At 45.3% G+C, this 18507-nt stretch overlaps 1 protein-coding gene across 2 annotated transcripts in view; it reads left to right on the plus strand.

Annotated features, from left to right (window-relative positions):
• The window catches only part of SMAD9 (SMAD family member 9), a 63066-nt gene that overhangs the window by 41453 nt on the left and 3106 nt on the right, over positions 1-18507 (plus strand). For both annotated transcript variants that reach the window (XM_054015276.1, XM_054015278.1), the window contains 2 exons: positions 7139-7360; positions 15946-16202. In XM_054015276.1, coding sequence (XP_053871251.1) covers positions 7139-7360; positions 15946-16202 — 479 coding nt within the window. The remainder of the gene's footprint in view (positions 1-7138; positions 7361-15945; positions 16203-18507) is intronic.

Here is an 18507-nt window from a genome sequence, read left to right on the forward strand (position 1 = left end):
GCTCTGCTGGTGACCCCCAGATCGGAGGACAAGGCACATCTGTAACAGTGGGCTTTGCCAGATCTGAAGTTAAGGAGGCAGCCCAGGCTTGTCATTCAGTAACAAGAGAGGGATTTAAGAATTCAGTGACTTAGGTACCAGGACAAAAGATTCTGATTTTATTTGCATCTGTGGGGGTCACAAAAGTTAGAAGTAATAATGAAAACAAACACCATTATCCAGATTGCAGTGATGAAGATCAAATAAGGGATGAGGGGAGGGAGGAATGTGTAACGCAGCAAGAGCTAAGTCAAAATCAGGACCGATTTCTTTATTGACTTCAATTTGGGGTGAGTTACTTATCCATCGTAAAGCACTCTGTTTAGAGGCTTTAGTATTTCTATCTTTTTTTTTTTTTAATGTCACATTGCTGTAATACATACTTATATTTTCTGAATAATAAGTAGTGTCACTAGTGCACAGAAAGAGCTTTACAGAAGGTCAGATCTTCCTTCCCATGCTCTGTGTGGGAGACCTAGTGAAAGCTGGGAGGGTTGTAAGCCCCCATCCCCATGCTAAAGGCTAGTGCATGGAACAGCTTTAGAGCCACTTTGCAACTATTCTTCTTCGACTAGTGTCCCTATGAGTTCTCAACTGTAGGTGTATCTACGTCCCTGCGCCTCTAATCAGAGATTTTAGGTAGCTGTGTCCGTTCAGCCCGCGCATGTGGTCTGCCTCAAGGCTATCTAGTGCTGTGTGGGCAACCCCCCCCGCTGGGCTAAAAGAAGAAAAAGAACTTTAGTTTCCGTTTCCTGCCCTTTTGGGAGTATCCTCCTTGTCCCTCCCCTCACCCTCGGAGTGTTTAGAGGTTATTCTAACTTCTCTTGGTTTAAAAAAAAAAAAGAGAGAGAAGACGAGGACAGAACATCTTTTTTCTGCTAGAGGGTGATAGCTTCCACCTCCCCTGGCTCTCCCAGCTTCAAGAGGTGCCTCTCCTGCAAGGAGTAGATTTCTGTAATGGACAGACACTATCATGATGTCCGGTGCCTGGGAGAGTCCCATATCACTCAGAAGTGCTCCCTCTGCCACCAGCTAAAGCTGAGGTCTCGCAAAAACTGGGAGCTGAATAATAATAAATAAATAATAATATATGGAGATATCCTATCTCCTAGAACTGGAAGGGACCCTGAAAGGTCATTGAGTTCAGATCCCTAAGTGGTCCCCTCAAGGATTGAATTCACAACCCTGGGTTTAGCAGGCCAATGCTCAAACCACTGAGCTATCCCTCCCCCCAGGTTAAAAGTCCTCCTTATGGAGAAGGCACTTCAGCTGCCAGGGGACTCCGGTGCCGACCCCGGATCCTCCCCAGAGCCTTCAACTTCAAAGGGAGTAGAGATGCAGAAAAACCAGCAGATTCCCCCCATAAAGGCTTGAGGAAAAAGGGCTCCAAGCACTGTTGGCCTGTCAGAGGAATTCCCCAGTGCGATCGGCCACCTCGGTACTGGCGGCTCCGAAGCGCGGTACCCAGAAGCATCAGGGTGCCTCCGCTGTGAGCTCAGCCGCACCGCCTAGAGAAGTCAGGGCTCAGGCTTTGAGGCAGTGGTTCTGCCCCCGAGGAGAAAGATAAATACCGTATTGCCTCTAAAGGAGTGGCACTGAGTAAACCTTTACCAAATGTGTCAAAACTCACATCTAGGGAGTGCTCTGCATCTTGGCAACCATCGGTACCAGCAGTGTATCACAGACACACTCTGTGGTACCGAGTGAGCCGATGATACTGCAAGAGTTACAGTACCCCAGCGACCTGATGGTTGGTTGAAGAAACAGTCGCCCTTACTCAGTATCGGGGCCCCGGTACCAAGCACATCCCAGTGCCCGGAATCGTCCTCAGCACCAGGCCTTATGCCACCAATATCTCGGTCAACGCCATCCTTACCCAGTGATGAGCCTGACAGTGACCAGGAGGATGTCATTTCCCTAGCTTCTCACCGTGGCCTGCCATCGCAATACAAGGGTCCTCAATTCCATTGAGCCAACCCATGATTGTGCTATGGCCCCCCTTGGGCTTCTCCGCCATCCATGCCTTTCCCTCGCCTATGTCTGTATTGGGATCCTTGGGCGACATACACATCCCACGTGTCAAGGGTGTCCATTGTCTCTCAGAGAGAATCCACCAAATGGTCCCCTCTGGCCTCTCTGTCCAGAGACCCTGAGCCAGTGGAGGAGGAAGTTTTGGAAGAACAGGAAAAAGGACTTGAAGGAGAAGCTACCCCTCCTGAAATCTTCTCCTTATCTTCACCAGACGAGGCTGTACTACCTCCCTCCCCCCACAATCACTTGCTGGTGATTTTAAGACCAAGAGAGTGGCAGATGAGCTGTAAATTCGCCTGCAGGAGGTAACAGGCACATTGTAAACTGGTGAATATTCTGCACGCTGCCTCTTCATCCAGAATTGCCCTCCCAATTAACGAGATGATTCTAGATCCTGCCAAAATCATCTGGCAGACACCAGCCTCCATTGCACCAACCTGCGAGAAAGCTTGACAGGAAGTACTACATCCCTCCCAAAGAGGCAGACTTTTAGAGTCACGAACTACCAAGCTTCCATGGCCAAATAAGATTTTATTAATTATGTGAAACTCAGTGTATTTGTGGATCATCTTCCAGAGGTACAAAAGGAGCAGCTTCAGGCCATTGTCAGAGAGGGCCAGTTAATAGCTAGAACTGTGCTACAGACAGCACTGGGTGCAGCCAATACAGCGGTCCACCCGGTCTCCATGGCAGTGGTAATGAGGCCGGCTTCCTTGTTACACCTTTCCAGGGTTGCCCAAACAACTGCAGACAATAGTGGAAGATCTCGTGTTTGAAGGGCCCAAGCTCTTTGCGAATAAGACATACTCCTCTCTCTACACCCTGAAGGATTCCCGGGCCCCATTACGCTCCCTGGGAATCTACACTGCAGGACAAAAGAGAAGATACAGCTCTCAACCACAGCAGAGGTCATGACCTCCTCAGTACCCACCGTCACAGCACAATTACAAACTGCAGCACAAAAAGCCCGCAGTACAAAATTGGAAGCAGTCAGCATCCCAATCCGCATCCTCTCTGCCCTCCTCTGCTGAACACTTTTAACGGGTTGGTTGAGGGTCCAAATAGCTATTTCTTGCAACATCAGATGACTTCTGCCTGTCATGTCCCTTTGGAAGTCGCCTGGCCCTCTTTCACAGCAGTTGGGACAATATCACCTCCGACAGATGGGTCTTGGAGATTATTTCAAAGGGTTATGCCATTTAATTCCCTTTCCCTCTTCAGGGACCCTTTTCACGAGAACCTACTTCACCATGAAAATAGATGTATTACACTTAGGGGCCATAGAACCAATCATGACGCAACTCAGAGGCAAGGAGTTCTACTCATTATTTCTTGATTCCCCAAGGTGAAGGGCGGGTAGGGGCCCATTCTAGATCTAAGGGCACTAAACAAATACGTGAAGGCACAGAAGTTCCAGATGATCACCCTAGCAGCCATTATTCCAGCTCTGGAGTAAGGAGATTGGGTTGAAGCCTTCGACCTACAAGATGCCGACTTCCAGATCTTCACCTTCACGAGTCTCATAGGGACAGTCCAGTCCAGCCCCCAAACATCAGCTAGGAGCTTTCTGCAGCTGCTTGGTCATAGGGCAGCATGAACCTTTGTCACTTTAAATACCCAGATGTTCATGAGGTGTCTTCAGATGTGGCTCAGTTCAGTCAGTTCTCCAAACAGGGACAGACTAACCAAACTGCTATCAGTGCCCTGCATAGTAAAATATTCTCTGGACAGGTGGAAAGACCCATCCAACTTTCGAGCAGGTGTTCCATTTGTGCAACCACCACCAATGCTGACTCTAACAACAGATGCTTCCCTAATAGGCTTGGGAGCCCACCTACATGACCAAAAGGTTCAGGGCAAGTGGTCTTCCACAGGAGTGGCCCTCCATATCAATCCTTTGGCCGTAACAGCAGTCAGGAACGCCTGTGCACACTTTCTGCCATTCATCAAAAATAACCACACAAAAGTCATGATGGACAATACGACTATATGTTTTACATAAATCACCAAGGGGGTCACCAGATCTCTCTCCCTCTGCATGGAAGCACTCAAACTTCGGGATTGGTGCATCCATCACAATGTGCTTATCTCAGCTGTGTATCTGCAGACTGCGGCAGCTGACAGTCTGTTGGAACTGTTTTCACGACTATGAATGGGAACTGAACTCAAAGGTGCTTCGCAACATATTCACCCTTTGGGGAACCCTACAGATCTTTTTGCTACTTACTGAAACAAGAAACGTTCTCGCTACTACTCCAGGGCTGGCCTGGGGACACATTCACTGGGAGACGCAGTCATCCTCCTATGGGACAGGGGCCTTTTGTATGCCTTTTCCCCCATTCCCTCTCTATCCAAAGTCCTGTTGAAAATCCAGCGAGACAAAGTGAGAGTTATTCTGATTGTCCCTTCTGGACAAGACAAGTCTGGTTCCCTTACCAGACACACACGACGGTATACCCTCCGGTTCCTCTTTGGCCCATTCCTCCGTTGCTCTCTCAAAACAACAGGATGAGCCTTCACCTCAATCTGCGGATCCCCTACCTCCATGGTTCACCCCTTCGTGGTTCCAAGACTAAGAGGTAGAGTGCTCTGACGAGGTGAAAGATGTGTTGCTATACAGCCGAAAGTTGACCACTCAACGTACTTACCTACAAAAATGGAAATAATTACAAATTTGGTGTCATTCTAAGCACATATACAAGGCCTTGTCCTCTCTCCCCCTGGTTTTAGACCTCAAGAGGTCAAAACGCTCACTCCACTCCCTTCAGGTACATCTTCAGTCGTAATGGCCTTCCACCATCAAGTAGACGGATACTCAGTGTTCGTTCACCTGCTGATGCATAGATTTCTTAAGGCATTGGTAATCTCTTCCTGTATATGAGATCACCCTCTCTGACCTGGGATCTTAATCTAGAATTAGACCTCCCTTTGAGCCCATGGCAACTTGCTCTCTCTTTCACCTGTCGATGAAGACAGCATTTCTAATTGCCATCACCTCAGGTAGGTGCATAGGAGAAATTGCGGTCCTGATCGTACACCCCCTATTTGTGGTCTTTTTTAAAGACAAAGTAACCCTGAGGCTGCATCCCAAGTTTCTCCCTAATGACTAAGGACTTTCTTTCATTCGCAGAAAGACACAAAGGCTCTGAGATATTGGCTCAAAGACTACCCAAAAGGGTCTTGGGTTGCATTAATCTCTGTTATCAAGGACTCAACCCGTTGCCTCCATCCGGACGTACGCACTCCACAAGGTCAATTTCTACCTCAGTTGCACTCTTTAAAGATGTCCCTATCTCGGAAATCTGCAGAGTAGCAACTTGGGCCTCTGCCCACACTTTCACAGACCATTATGTGCTCGCTGGAGATTCGGCCTCCGATGTCATCTTCCGTTCCTCCGTACTCTCTGTAGTAACAGACTCCACTGTGAAGCCCCAGCCCTCCATGGGGGATACTGCAGTGAAGTCACCAATGGCGGAGCACCCATAGGGACACTATTCAAACAATAAAAAGTTACCTTGTGCAGTAACTGAGGCTCTTTGAGAGGTGTGTTCCTATGGGTACTCTACAACCTGCCCTTCTCCCCTCTACTTTGGAGTTCTTAATATGGGGCTCTGCGGTAGAGAAGGAACTGAGGGGGGGTTGCCTACGCTGCGCTAGAAAGCCTCGAGGCAGACCACAAGGGAGGGAGAGCGCATGTGCGGGCTGAACAGACCTAAAATCTCCAATTAGAGCCGCAGGGTCACAGATACACCTGCAGTGGAGCACCCGTAGGGGGACACATCTTGAAGAACCATCATTACTGCAGAAGGTGAGTAACTTTTTCTTTCTACGGCCTCTGGGCTGCAGTAGTGACTACAGACCTCAGCTTGCAGGCTTACTGACTTGCTCCTCCCTTAGCCACACATTCACCTGTCTCAGAGACCACCACCGTGGAGCAGTGCCCCATGGAATCTATGGTATGAGGAGTCCCCCTGCTCTCGTTTCCTATGGCCTGCTCTGAGTGCAGTTGTTACGATTGCTCCTTGTACTGCAGTACTGCACGGACACCAGGTTCAGGGCCTGGCTGTGCTGAGCACTGTGCAAACACATATTAAAGGACAGTCCCTGCCCCCAAAAGCTTACAATCTCAATTAAGACAGGAAGTAACAAGTGTATGTAGCAAACAACTGGAGGGGAGGGAGGATGAGGGTAACCATGCTAGGAACATGTGGGTACATATCACACCCATGTGACAGCCACCAGGTTTCCAGTCATCTTTCCTCTCCTCTCCCCCACCACAAATAAATACTCCCAGAAACATTAAGGACATCATTGATTCTGCTGGCCACCTGCCTAGCTACTCTCAGTTGGAAACATATTGTACATTTCACAGCAGGAGTGGGTTTCACTGCTTTTTGGGTCTCACATGCCCATGGCAGGGGGACAGGTTAATTAATGCTCATGGGACAAATAAGATTCAGTACAAATAAGCACCCAGATGGATCCTTAACCAGACTTTGAGTCTGCAAAACTTGGGGTTCCAGCAAGAACGGCCTTTCGTGTGGCATTTTGGCATTTCTGCCTGTACTCTCAGGTGGAAACAGGCCATCCTGAGGTGTGTGAAAATGAGAAATAAGAAATAAAACAGAGGAATGATACATTCAAACCTCCTTGCTTGGCGTTAGGTTTAATCACACATTGCATGAAGGCTTAGCTCACTTTTTATTGTAAAACTGAACCAGTTTGCTCATTCCTGGCTCCTGTTGTTTGGCAGAGATACAGTGCACATAGCTTTGCAGTGCCCGGGCAGTTAACTCAACCTGCACGTGCTCTACTTTAAGCATAAGAGTTGTCTCACTGGAGTCTCAGTGGGACTACTCACATGCTTCCAGTTAAGCACATGCTCAAGTTCTCTAATGTTCTCCCTTTGGGAGCACTAGTCAGCAAACTAAGAAGAAATGGAATCTGCTGTTGAGACTGCCCCTGACGAAAAGTGACTGATTAGATGGAGATCATGGTCTGAGAGAGTTTGGATAGAAAAACAAGCATTACTGTGACCTTGGCACCTGATTTATTTTATTTCCTACAGACTTTCGACCTGTTTGCTACGAGGAACCCCAGCACTGGTGCTCAGTTGCCTACTATGAACTCAACAACCGAGTAGGGGAGACTTTCCAGGCTTCTTCTCGGAGTATTCTTATAGATGGATTCACGGATCCTTCAAATAACAGGAACCGATTCTGTCTTGGACTGCTCTCTAATGTCAACAGGAATTCTACTATAGAAAACACCAGGCGACACATAGGAAAAGGTAAGAGCAAATTTCCTCTTATTGGTAAGGAACAGAGCTTGGAAGAACGTCCATGGTCTAGAACTAGAAAAGTCTGTCTGTCCGTTGTATCTGTCTATCTACCTAACAAACATGAATGTAAAGCCACCTGCTCGGCTGCTTTCTGAAGCAGTAGATGAGGCATTGGCTCTTTACTGGGAAGAGGGTAGCTTTTTACACAGATTATTTACTTGGCCTACATGGAACCCATAATTAAAAACAAAACTTTACTCTAACTTAGAAGTATGTGTTTTCATTTGTATTTATCAGAACTTCTGGCAACGGAGAATATTGCCATTGAAATGTCACTAAAAAAATAATTATTGGTCCCTGACTGCTGGTTTTTCTATCACCAGAAAGCAGGTGGAGAGAGACAACATGCTAACTAGCTGAGCTATAAATTTAGATAGACTGCTAAAGTTTCCTCTGTTGCTTTTTTTTCTCTTGTTAAGGAAACCAGTCCAATCTGATTCTGTGTTTCTAGGGACTTTTACCAGTTAAATCTAAGAGAAATCTAAGGTTCTTTTTCAAGTGATTGCCCGCATGTATTCCACTTCCATTGAAGTGCACATGTGTTCCATACACACACGACTGAATTCTTTTGGCCAGCAGTGTCCACTGGGACCATGCCTGAACTCTGTATGCCCTCGTGTCCCCCTCCTGAGGCCAGAAAGAGCAGAGCAGGTCCAGCCGTCCATCAGTTCCTTCTGATCGCCTGTGACAGTAAGACCAAACCCCTGCAGTGCCGCTTCACTGTGCATTGTGTGACTTTGCCTACTCATGTATATAAATTAATTGTAGATAACGTCATTAGTATAGTTGCCATTTTTCTCTTACACCTGCTAGGTTTAAAACAAATATATATATATTTAGTGTCCTTAGAGGCTTCTCTGGTACCAAGACTGCTGTAGCTGAAACAAAATCCCTGGAGTTCAAAACTTGCCCCTCCTGTGATGCAACTATTCTACTCAATGAGCATTTTAGGTGTCTTTTTGCCTTGAAGAGGGGCACATCCCCATCAGATTCTCCATCTGCCCACCCCTTCTCCAAGAAGACACAGAAGGCTGCTCCTTGCTGCAGCTCATCTCTGTTAGCAAGTTCCAAATTGGGTAAAGCTTGCCCAGTTGCCAGTATTTAGTGGAAACTTCTAGTCTGTGGCAGCCAGGTTGCTGGTCATCTCTTTGATCTGTCATGTCTTTCCTCCCTGGGAGCTTGGCATCTGGACATCCCAGCTTGCCTGGAGTTTTTGCAGTTGTTGCTCCAACAGAGATTTGACAGCCCTCAGCCCTTTCTGGGAATCCTCCAGATGCTGCTGTAATTTGTTTTGTCAAGCTTCCAGGTCTTGTTTTAAATTCCTTTGAGAAAACTCCAGCTCTGGTTGTATGTCTTGTTTAAAATCCCACTGGTCATTTTTGATTCTGCAAGCACCTCCTTTATTTGTTCCGTCTTGGTTCAACAGAAATCCAGCTCACAGTCTCTTTTTCTCTCCCCTTGGAAACTGGATGCCGCTCTTGGCATCAGCGTGGCCCCTTTTCAACCTGAGCGGCTAGTCACATTTATGGGGCCCTGAGGATGTTCCAGCTGGAAGTAGAAGTTGATGGATTCTGATATTCTCTTTGATGCAGTCTTGTTTATTTACTAGGAATGTACAAAGTCCTCCTTCTCCGAATGCAGGAGGAACCCAGAACAAAAGGAGCAGTTTCTTAGTTTACAGATCCAAGACTCCTTAGTCCACAGCCCCAAAAAATCTCTCTAGCTTTTTCCAGGGTCACATGGTGTTCATAGGCTACTGCTTGGCCTTCTTGCTTTTTTGCCTCTCTCTCTCTGTTCCTGTCTTTTTCAGTCTTGTATCGCTTCTGCCATTCCTCTCCCTCCCCCATACACACCTACCCAAAACAATATTCAGCCAAAAACTTTTGGGTGGATTCACACTCACCTACAGTTTTCAGCTTAAACCTCTCCAACGCATCATCAGTGATCTACAACCCATCCTGGACAATGATCCCTCGCTTTCACAGACCTTGGGAGGCAGGCCAGTCCTCGCCCACAGACAACCTGCCGACCTTAAGCATACTCTCACCAGCAACCACACACCGCACCATAACAACTCTAACTCAGGAACCAGTCCATGCAACAAACCTCGATGCCAACTCTGCCCACATATCTACACCAACAACTCCATCACAGGACCTAACCAGATCAGCTATATCATCACCGGTACATTCACCTGCACATCCACCAATGTTATATATGCCATCATGTGCCAGCAATGCCCCTCTGCTATGTACATTGGCCAATCTGGACAGCCACTACATAAAAGGATAAATGGACACAAGTCAGATATCAGGAATGGCAATATTCAAAAACCTGTAGGAGAACACTTCAACCTCCCTGGACACACAATAGCAGATTTAAAGGTAGCCATCTTACAGCAAAAAAACTTCAGGACCAGACTCCAAAGAGAAACTGCTGAGCTTCGGTTCATTTGCAAATTTGACACCATCAGATCAGGATTAAACAAAGACTGTGAATGGCTATCCAACTACAGAAGCAGTTTCTCCTCCCTTGGTGTTCACACTTCAACTGCTAGCAGAGGACCTCACCCTCCCTGATTGAACTAACCTCGTTATCTCCAGACTGATTCTTGCCAGCATATTTATACCTGCCCCTGGAAATTTCCATTACATGCATCCGACGAAGTGGGCATTCACCCACGAAAGCTTATGCTCCAATACATCTGTTAGTCTTAAAGGTGCCACAGGACTCTCTGTTGCTTTTTACACTCTCCTTGTATCTTAGATGGGGATTTATGATCATAGGCATGTTAATTGAAGGGTGAGTTCACACCTATCAATCTCAATGGGGGTTTAACTCAACCCACAATAAGGTTTCACCCAGCTCATAACAATATCTTCCTGCCACTTCTGTGACCAGCAAATGGATCACCAGTTTTAACCTTCTCAAAATAAAACAAAGCATGGAGTTTTGGATTTCCTTCTCCCTCTTCATAGACCACTGCTTTCTTTTTTGTTACTTCTCTCTCTGAGGGGATCAGAGTAATTGGGACATTTTAACCAAAGCTATGTCTACACTACCACTTTTGGCACAGTTACTGCCACTCGTGGAGGTGGTTTTATTATGTTGATGGGAGAGCTCTCGCCCACAGGCATAGAGCAGCTACACAAGTGATCTTACAGCGGCACAGCTGCAGTGATACAGTGTAGACATGGCCTAAGGCTCAGTTAAAACAGGCCCTTACCGTCTACTGAAATCAACAAAAGTTAGAAGCCTAAATGCCTTTGTGGATTTGAGCCTAATGATCTTCTGTTCTGTGACTGGTCCTCTTCCTTGTTCACACAACTTTGAATCAGCACTTGCCATGATATGATTGTCAAGTATCAGAGGGGTAGCCGTGTTAGTCTGAATCTGTAAAAAGCAACAGAGGGTCCTGTGGCACCTTTAAGACTAACAGAAGTTAGTCTTCTGTTAGTCTTAAAGGTGCCACAGGACCCTCTGTTGCTTTTTTCATTAAATGATTGAAGATCAGACTGGAAACCAGGAACTCCTGAATTCTGTTTCTGTCTCTGCCACTAAGTCACTTGGATGAGTTGCTGAAACTCTGTGTCTTGGTTTCCCCTCCGTAAAGCTGAAATAATAATACTTATCTAATTGACATTAGTTGTTTGAGGATTAAGTAGTTAGAATCCGAATGTCACTTAGAAGATCTAAAACAATTTATGGATAATGATGTTGACATTTAGTCTTATAAAAGTTTTGATATAGGTCACTGATGCATTGGCAGGCCAACGACAGAAACAGGGAAGAAATGTGAACAAATTTGGCCTTGCCACAGAAAAATAAGCAACCCATCTCTACTACAAGTGTTTCCAGGAGAATTCTAGCCTTTTAAATAATGTCTCCTTTCCTGATTGGGATCCAGAATAATCAATAAACATACATGCCCCTGTTGGTATAATCCCAAATGCCTCTATTGCAGTCTGCATTTAAAAAACAAACAAACTCTGAAGTGTTCAGTTATGGATTTCCCCCTTCCATTGGAATGGCTTCTGCTGGAGGACATAAAACAGCCAAATTAAACTGGACTATTCCCTGCTGAAGATACATTCAAGTTTTTTCAGGTTGTAATTTATTTAGTTGCAGTAGTAAGTCTTGGTCAGAAGCTTTCATTAAGCAATGATCAGCTAAACTACATTTCCTTTTTTTTTTTTTTTTTTTAAATGAGGGTCCAACAGAACCAACTCTCAGTGGCCCCACCCAGTTCCCAATCTCAAAACAATATTTTAATTGTCTCTAGTCCAGTCTTGAGACTGAATGATTGAATATGGTAAAGGCCTAAGCCAAGTAACAAATCTGGTATGCTTGGTACAAAAAACAGCAAATCTGAAGGCCAAATGCAAGGCCATTCCTCGGCCTCCCACCTTTCTACGTACACCTCTACCCCGATATAACGCGACCCGATATAATACGAATTCGGATATAACGCGGTAAAGCAGTGCTGTGGGGGGGCGGGGCTGCACACTCTGGCGGATCAAAGCAAGTTCGATATAACGCGGTTTCACCTATAATGCGGTAAGATTTTTTGGCTCCCGAGGACAGTGTTATATCGGGGTAGAGGTGTATTGTCCTTTGGAACAGTTAAGATGTTGTGATGCTTCGTGAAACCCCAAATCGTTAATATTTCTTTTTGAACAGTGGAAATGAGAGAGTCGTCCAGTTCCAGTTTATCTTAAAATGAAGACAAAGACTGTATAAGAACATACGCTAGTAGTGTGTTGTAGATCCATAAACAACAATTGTTAGGCCTCTCACGGTTAAGATTCTCATTTGAGGCAGCTAGTTCCTATGAGTTTCTGCCCAAAGGGCAAGAGAGGGAATGATCTCCAGAGCAGGAAGAAAATATGGTAAACACTAATGGTTCTCATCTGTTCAGATTTGAAGATCTGTCTGTGTTGATAAAAAATCCTAGAACCTTACATTAGGAATCTACTCAAAGGAAGAAAGCTAATTGCCCATGGAGGATCCTCATCCAGCCGAGACTCTTAATTTCTCTGCATTTCCTATTCATCCAACTTGAAAGGAAAATGCCCAGAAGGAGGGGAAATGCCCTAAGCACAGGACTGTAAGAGAGGTCCAATGATTCATAGTTCCTAAAGCATGTCAGATAGACAGATGAAAGCTGTTGAAATGGATACAACTATCTCTTCTGTTAACAGAAAAAACAGTGAGTAAACAAGATTAGGTCACTAGGATAAGTGTATGTAATAGAATTGTTATCCAGTGTACCAGCATGAAACAGTTTCCTGGAAATACCACATCAAAGCAAGTAATAATCCAGAGCACAGTGCAATTACCTGCTAGAAATTGGTCCAATTTCAGCAGTCAAACTTCAAAGACACACATGAGGCTTCTAATCTGTTTACTTTGTAATACCGAAAAGATCTGGAGGATTCTAGGGTGCCAGATCTCAGGGATCTGAAGAGATGAACAATATCCCATAAAAGCATGGGAACTCCTGATTTGGGGATTCTGGAAGTGAGTGCAGCTGACTGGCTGTCATTGAAAGTGCTTGTCTCCAGTGAATGCATACTGGAGAAATGGAAATACTTACTGGCATTTTAGTTTCATTATATTCATGTTTTTTGTTTTTTTTTAAATCCACAAAAATAAAATACTGTCACCTAAATGTTCAGAAGTGACTTATGAGTTTGGTTGTCTTTCATGTTGGATGCTCAGTTTGAGATACCTTTAAAGGGATTTGATTTTCAGAGGGTGGGTACTCTGCATTTTCTGAAAATCAGGTCCTTTAAGTTGTCTCAAGTTGGGCACCCAAAATTACTAGCATCTGCTGAAAATTTAAGCCACAGTGAATATTTCTATTCCTAGTTTTCTCTTCCTGCCCCGAGGCTGGTCAGTGGCAGTGTTCTCGCTCTGTCTGCCTATATCACATACTTCTATTGCCCTGTCACTGTAGTGTCTGAGCAGTTCACTATTACATATATTTATCCGCACAGCACCCCTGTTGTTCCCACTTTACAGATGGACAAAAAAAAGAGGCACAGAGGCTTGTCTTCATTGCAACAGGTAGCTCCACAGTTACTACACTTGAGATAGCTTAGCTTGAGTGAGAGCAGCCACACTGAGCTAGAGATTAACTCTAGCTAGTGCCTGTGCAACATTAATTTGGCTTCCTTATGCATGTGCGTTATGATACAGTCTTTAATTACGTGATCATATAGTGTGTTTTCCACAGAACCCATCTCATTCAATGCACAGGTTGGACCTGCTCTGGAAATGAATCAGGGCTGTGTAGTGAAGGCAACTGTTGTCTGTGTGACTCCTGCTTCATTTATTGCCAAAGTTGGAAGGTGTGTGGTGAATGAGGCAGGGGACTACAGTAAAGGAAAGCATGGTCTCATGTTGAAGGCAGTTGAATGCTGCCCTGAAAAATTGGATTCTGCCTCTGCCCCAGTGCTCCTGTGTGATGTTTGAACTCATAAAGTACTATATAATACTAAGTAGGGCTGTCAAGCGATTAAAAAAAAATAAATCATGATTAATTGCGCGATTAAAAAAATTAATCACTCGATTAAAAATAGAATATCATTTATTTAAATATTTTTGGATATTTTCTACATGTTCAAATATAATGATTTCAATTACAACATATAATATAAAGTGTACAGTGCTCACTTTATTATTACTTTTATTACAAATATTTGCACTGTAAAAAAATAGTATTTTTCAATTTGCCTAATACAAGTACTGTAGTGCAATCTCTTTATCATGAAAGTTGGACTTACAAATGTAGAATTATGTACAAAAAATACCTGCACTCAAAAATAAAACAACGTAAAACTTTAGAGCCTACAAGTCCACTCAGTCCTACTTCTTGTTCAGTAACCCTTGTCTTGCCAGGGGCCCGTGAGCAAGGGGGCATGGCCTCCCTTGGAGACTGATGGGGAGAGACAGACATGCAGTCCTACATTCAGGTACCAGCCCATTATTACTCCATCCATGTAATCACTATATCTCATGGTAGTTACTGTAAAGTCACAAATTTCCTATACAGAATAATAAAATATTGCTACTGATACATATAAACATCTACATACATACACTTTAAATATAACATTATCATGCACAGAACAAACCTTTCAGTGATTTATGTCACAATTCTATTCCATACCAAAAAAAACTACACCAAAAGAACATTATTAAGGTTGCAAAATCAAGCATACTACAAAGTTAGGAAATGCCAGAATTAAGATTGCCTGCGGAATCTTAATTTCCTCCCCTGCACTCCCAATGCACACTTGATGTGCCTCATTCAGTACACAGAATGGATGGTGCTCGCTTACTGAGCAGCCATTCAACAGTTCGTTTTAGCCTCATTGTTCAATGTGGTCCCTGCCTTATTTACACTACCCAAACCCTGCTACAAAGACAACAGTATTAATTTCCTCATGCGTTTTCCGCTCATCGCTACAGCATCTGAGTGTTTAAAAATATTAATTAATTACTTTTCCCAACACTCTGAGAGATGAGGGGGTATCACTTCCACCTTACAGATGGGGGAACCGAAGCACAGACAGATTAACACCAAATGTATTCACTAATTTTGAGTGCCCCAGTCTCTGAGGCCTTGGCCCTCTAAGCAGGGCCAGGCAACAAGTAGTCCAGGGCTCTGGCCTCAGGCAGAGCAGAGAAACGAGTGGTCTAACAAGCTCAGATCCTCAGGCAGGAAGAGCAATAAGCAATCTAGGGCTCAGGCCTGCAAACAGGTTAGAGCACCAATCTAGGGGCTCAGGCCTACAGGCAGGATGGCGCACCAAAGAGTCTTGACATCCTAGCTCTGGCAAGCAGCAGACAAACACAGGCTTCTTGGCCTAAAGTGGGGAGGCTGCCACGCTGGGGTGGGGTTGGCAGTAGGGGGGCCCCAGGCCCACCCTACTCCACCGGGTTCCAGCCCAGGGCCATAACATTGGCAGGCCTTAACATGGTTCCGTCAATGGGTCGCGGTGATCCAGCAAAACATGCTGACCTGGATTCAGGCAACAACACAACTGGACTATAGTCAGGTGTCCCTGGGCTACATCCTATACTCCCTTCACTGTGTACCTGGGTCTTGGGGTTGTCCTCAATCTCCCCAGAATATGTCGCCAGCAACAGTCCCAGCAGCTCCTCGGCATCCTAGTTGGCTGGCAGCTCTGGTGATCCTGGTGAGTTAGCGCAGTTGATGTCCTCTTCAGGCTCCCGTTCTAGCAGCAGGTGGGAGGCATCTGTCTCCTTTGGTGGCTCTAGGCCAATTGAGCTTCAGGGCCCGCCCTTTATACTTCCTGTCCCACCCCTCTGCTTCCAGTAGGGTGGGCGTGGATGTCCTGGCTCTGTGCACCAAGATGTGGACAGGGATTCCTTCCCATCAGTCTCCAAGGGAGGCCACGCCCCCTCGCTACACTGTACAGAAGTAAAGTAGCCAAAGCATAAAGCCCTGATATAATATATGTCAAGGATTACAGAGAAATAACTTGTGGTTTTGTCCTTTCAAGGTGTCCATCTCTATTATGTTGGTGGCGAGGTGTATGCAGAATGCGTGAGTGACAGCAGCATTTTTGTACAGAGCCGCAACTGTAACTATCAGCATGGCTTCCACCCAGCCACTGTCTGCAAGATCCCCAGCGGCTGCAGCCTCAAGATTTTCAACAACCAGCTTTTTGCCCAGTTGCTCGCCCAGTCAGTCAACCATGGCTTTGAGGTGGTGTATGAGCTGACCAAGATGTGCACTATCCGAATGAGCTTTGTTAAAGTAAGGATTCCTTTTCTTCTGTTGCCTTTCTGGAAAGAAAAGGGAAATCTCAGGGATTAGTTAACTGTGTTGATTTTTTCCAATAGAGTTTTGTCTAGCCACCAACCTAAAAAAATGCATGAATGCTACTAAACAATTCAGTCTGTAGTTGCTGTAGAATGAAAGTGATGGGGCCTAGCTGTGAGGTGCTGAACACCTTCAGTTTTCATTGAACTTGGTAGGAATTGATGGTGTTCCACACATTTCTGATCTCTCGCCGCAAGGAACGAAGAGAATTTCTTCAAAGCTGTTCATCCTTCCCAGCCATGTTCAGCTAATGAGTTAGCAGCTCCTTATGATCAATAGTATTGAAAATAACTGCCCACTGACTTGAGGAGACTGTTGACCACTGAAACTATTGCTTTTCTGGGCCATGGCCTGGTCTAAAGCCAGACTAACTGCTCTCCAGAAACTTGGAACGTATCAGATTCTGCTAGAGTTGATTTTTCTACTGTCTTCTCAATGCCTTTTCCCAGCAAGAGGAGACTAGGGCCAGATTTTCACATCTACTTACCCAGAGTCAGACTCCATAATCTGTATTTATGCCCCTAGATAAAGGTGGGATGATTTTCAGAGTGCCCATCATTCCCATTCACTATCCTTTGGAGTTGGGGTTGCTCAGCACCTCTGAAAACCAGCCCACTGCTGTTTAGGTGCAGAGTTCGAAGCCTGACTTTAGGCGCCCAGGTTTGGAAATATCGACCTAAGTGAAAAATGGCAACGCTTAGGAGCAAGGGATAGAATACAGAACTTTTTGAGCTCTGCCGGCAGCTTGCCCTCTCATTTACAATTACAGTTTATAACCTCACAGGCCCATCCATCTCCCATTAGCTTGTCCTGACTAAGGCCATGTCTACACTACGCAGCTTTTAGTGACACGGCTGTGTTGATACAGCCGTGTCGTTAAAAGTCGGGCAGTGTAGCTGCTGTTTGTTGGTTCTTTTGCCAGCAAAATACTTTAACACCTCTGTTAAAGTTTAACACCTCTGAACGACAAAAGTTTTGTCGTTCAATTGCCAGTGTAAGACATAGCCTAAGAGGAGCCTGGTGACTTTCAGGTGGTTGAACAAACCTCTCCCAGTGCCTCTCGAGCTTATGATTGCAGTTCTGGGAGAAAGCTAACCACAGAGGACTGGAAGTTTTTCTCTGTACTTCTTCAGCTCTGGAAGACTCCCCCTAGTTTATCTTGTTTGTAATAACTGACAGGTTTTTGCAGCTTTATACAAGAAGTGGTGCTGTCCAAATGACTGCAGTTAGCTGACTGTATTTATGCCAGAGGGGACGGGGCTTTTGGGCCAAGAATCAGGACTGATATGCCTAGAATGAATATCAGCAGGGTCAACCCCCCCCCCCCCCCCTTGCAAAGTGTCTAAACAGCTTTCTGAGTGCAGACCTTTCCTATAAAACCTTAAGGACCGAAGTCCTGTCTGCATTTTGTGGACATTAAAAATCCCCTGGCACTTTTTTCCTAAGGCAAAGTCTCCCAAACCATGGCCTGCACTGTTATGCTGTGCTCCAGTTTGGGAAGGGATTGAAGTCTTGTACAACTCAAGTATTAGTAGCGAAAACAGTGTTCTTTGTTAGTGGAAGACATGAATGGGCATGTTTGTTCAGGAAGTGCACGCAACACCTTCATTATCTCAGTAACTCGCTGGCGCTCTCTTTGATGTGTTATCTGGAATCAAACCTGAGTGGCAGGGAATGCCGTTGTGTTTTCATGCTGAACCAGACTGTTCCCATGTTATCATCTTGCGTTGTTGAAACAATTGTAAACACTATATCACCCTTTTGGCTCCCTATCATCAATGTGTGAGAGGTCCATTTCCAATCTTTTCAAACCTCGTTGCTCCTTTTTATTTGTTCCTTGGAAAACTGCTTTGGGAGTCCTCTTATGGCCATTTTGGCAGCAAAACCTTGTCCTCTCCTCCACTGGGGACGGAGAGTGCAAGAAGCCACTTTCTGTCCCTTCTTCCCCCAGTGCACCCATGCAGCAACTGGTTAGGATTACAACTGTAATAATACTAAGAACTTAACAAATGCTTTTCATCTATAGATGGCGATGTTCTTTACAAAGGTGGGTATCATTTTCCCTATTGCAGATGGGGAAACCGAGGTACAGAGAGGTTAAATGAGACCTCTACAATCACACAGCTTGTCAGTATCAGGAACAGGAATCAGGTCTTCTGACTCCCAGTTTGGTTCACTTCCTCTTGGACTACACTGCCTGAGGCTGCAGTACTAAGGAGAGGACCTGGAAAACACACTT

The sequence above is a fragment of the Malaclemys terrapin genome, chromosome 1 (genome assembly GCF_027887155.1).
Source record: "Malaclemys terrapin pileata isolate rMalTer1 chromosome 1, rMalTer1.hap1, whole genome shotgun sequence".
Classification (NCBI taxonomy): domain Eukaryota; kingdom Metazoa; phylum Chordata; order Testudines; family Emydidae; genus Malaclemys; species Malaclemys terrapin.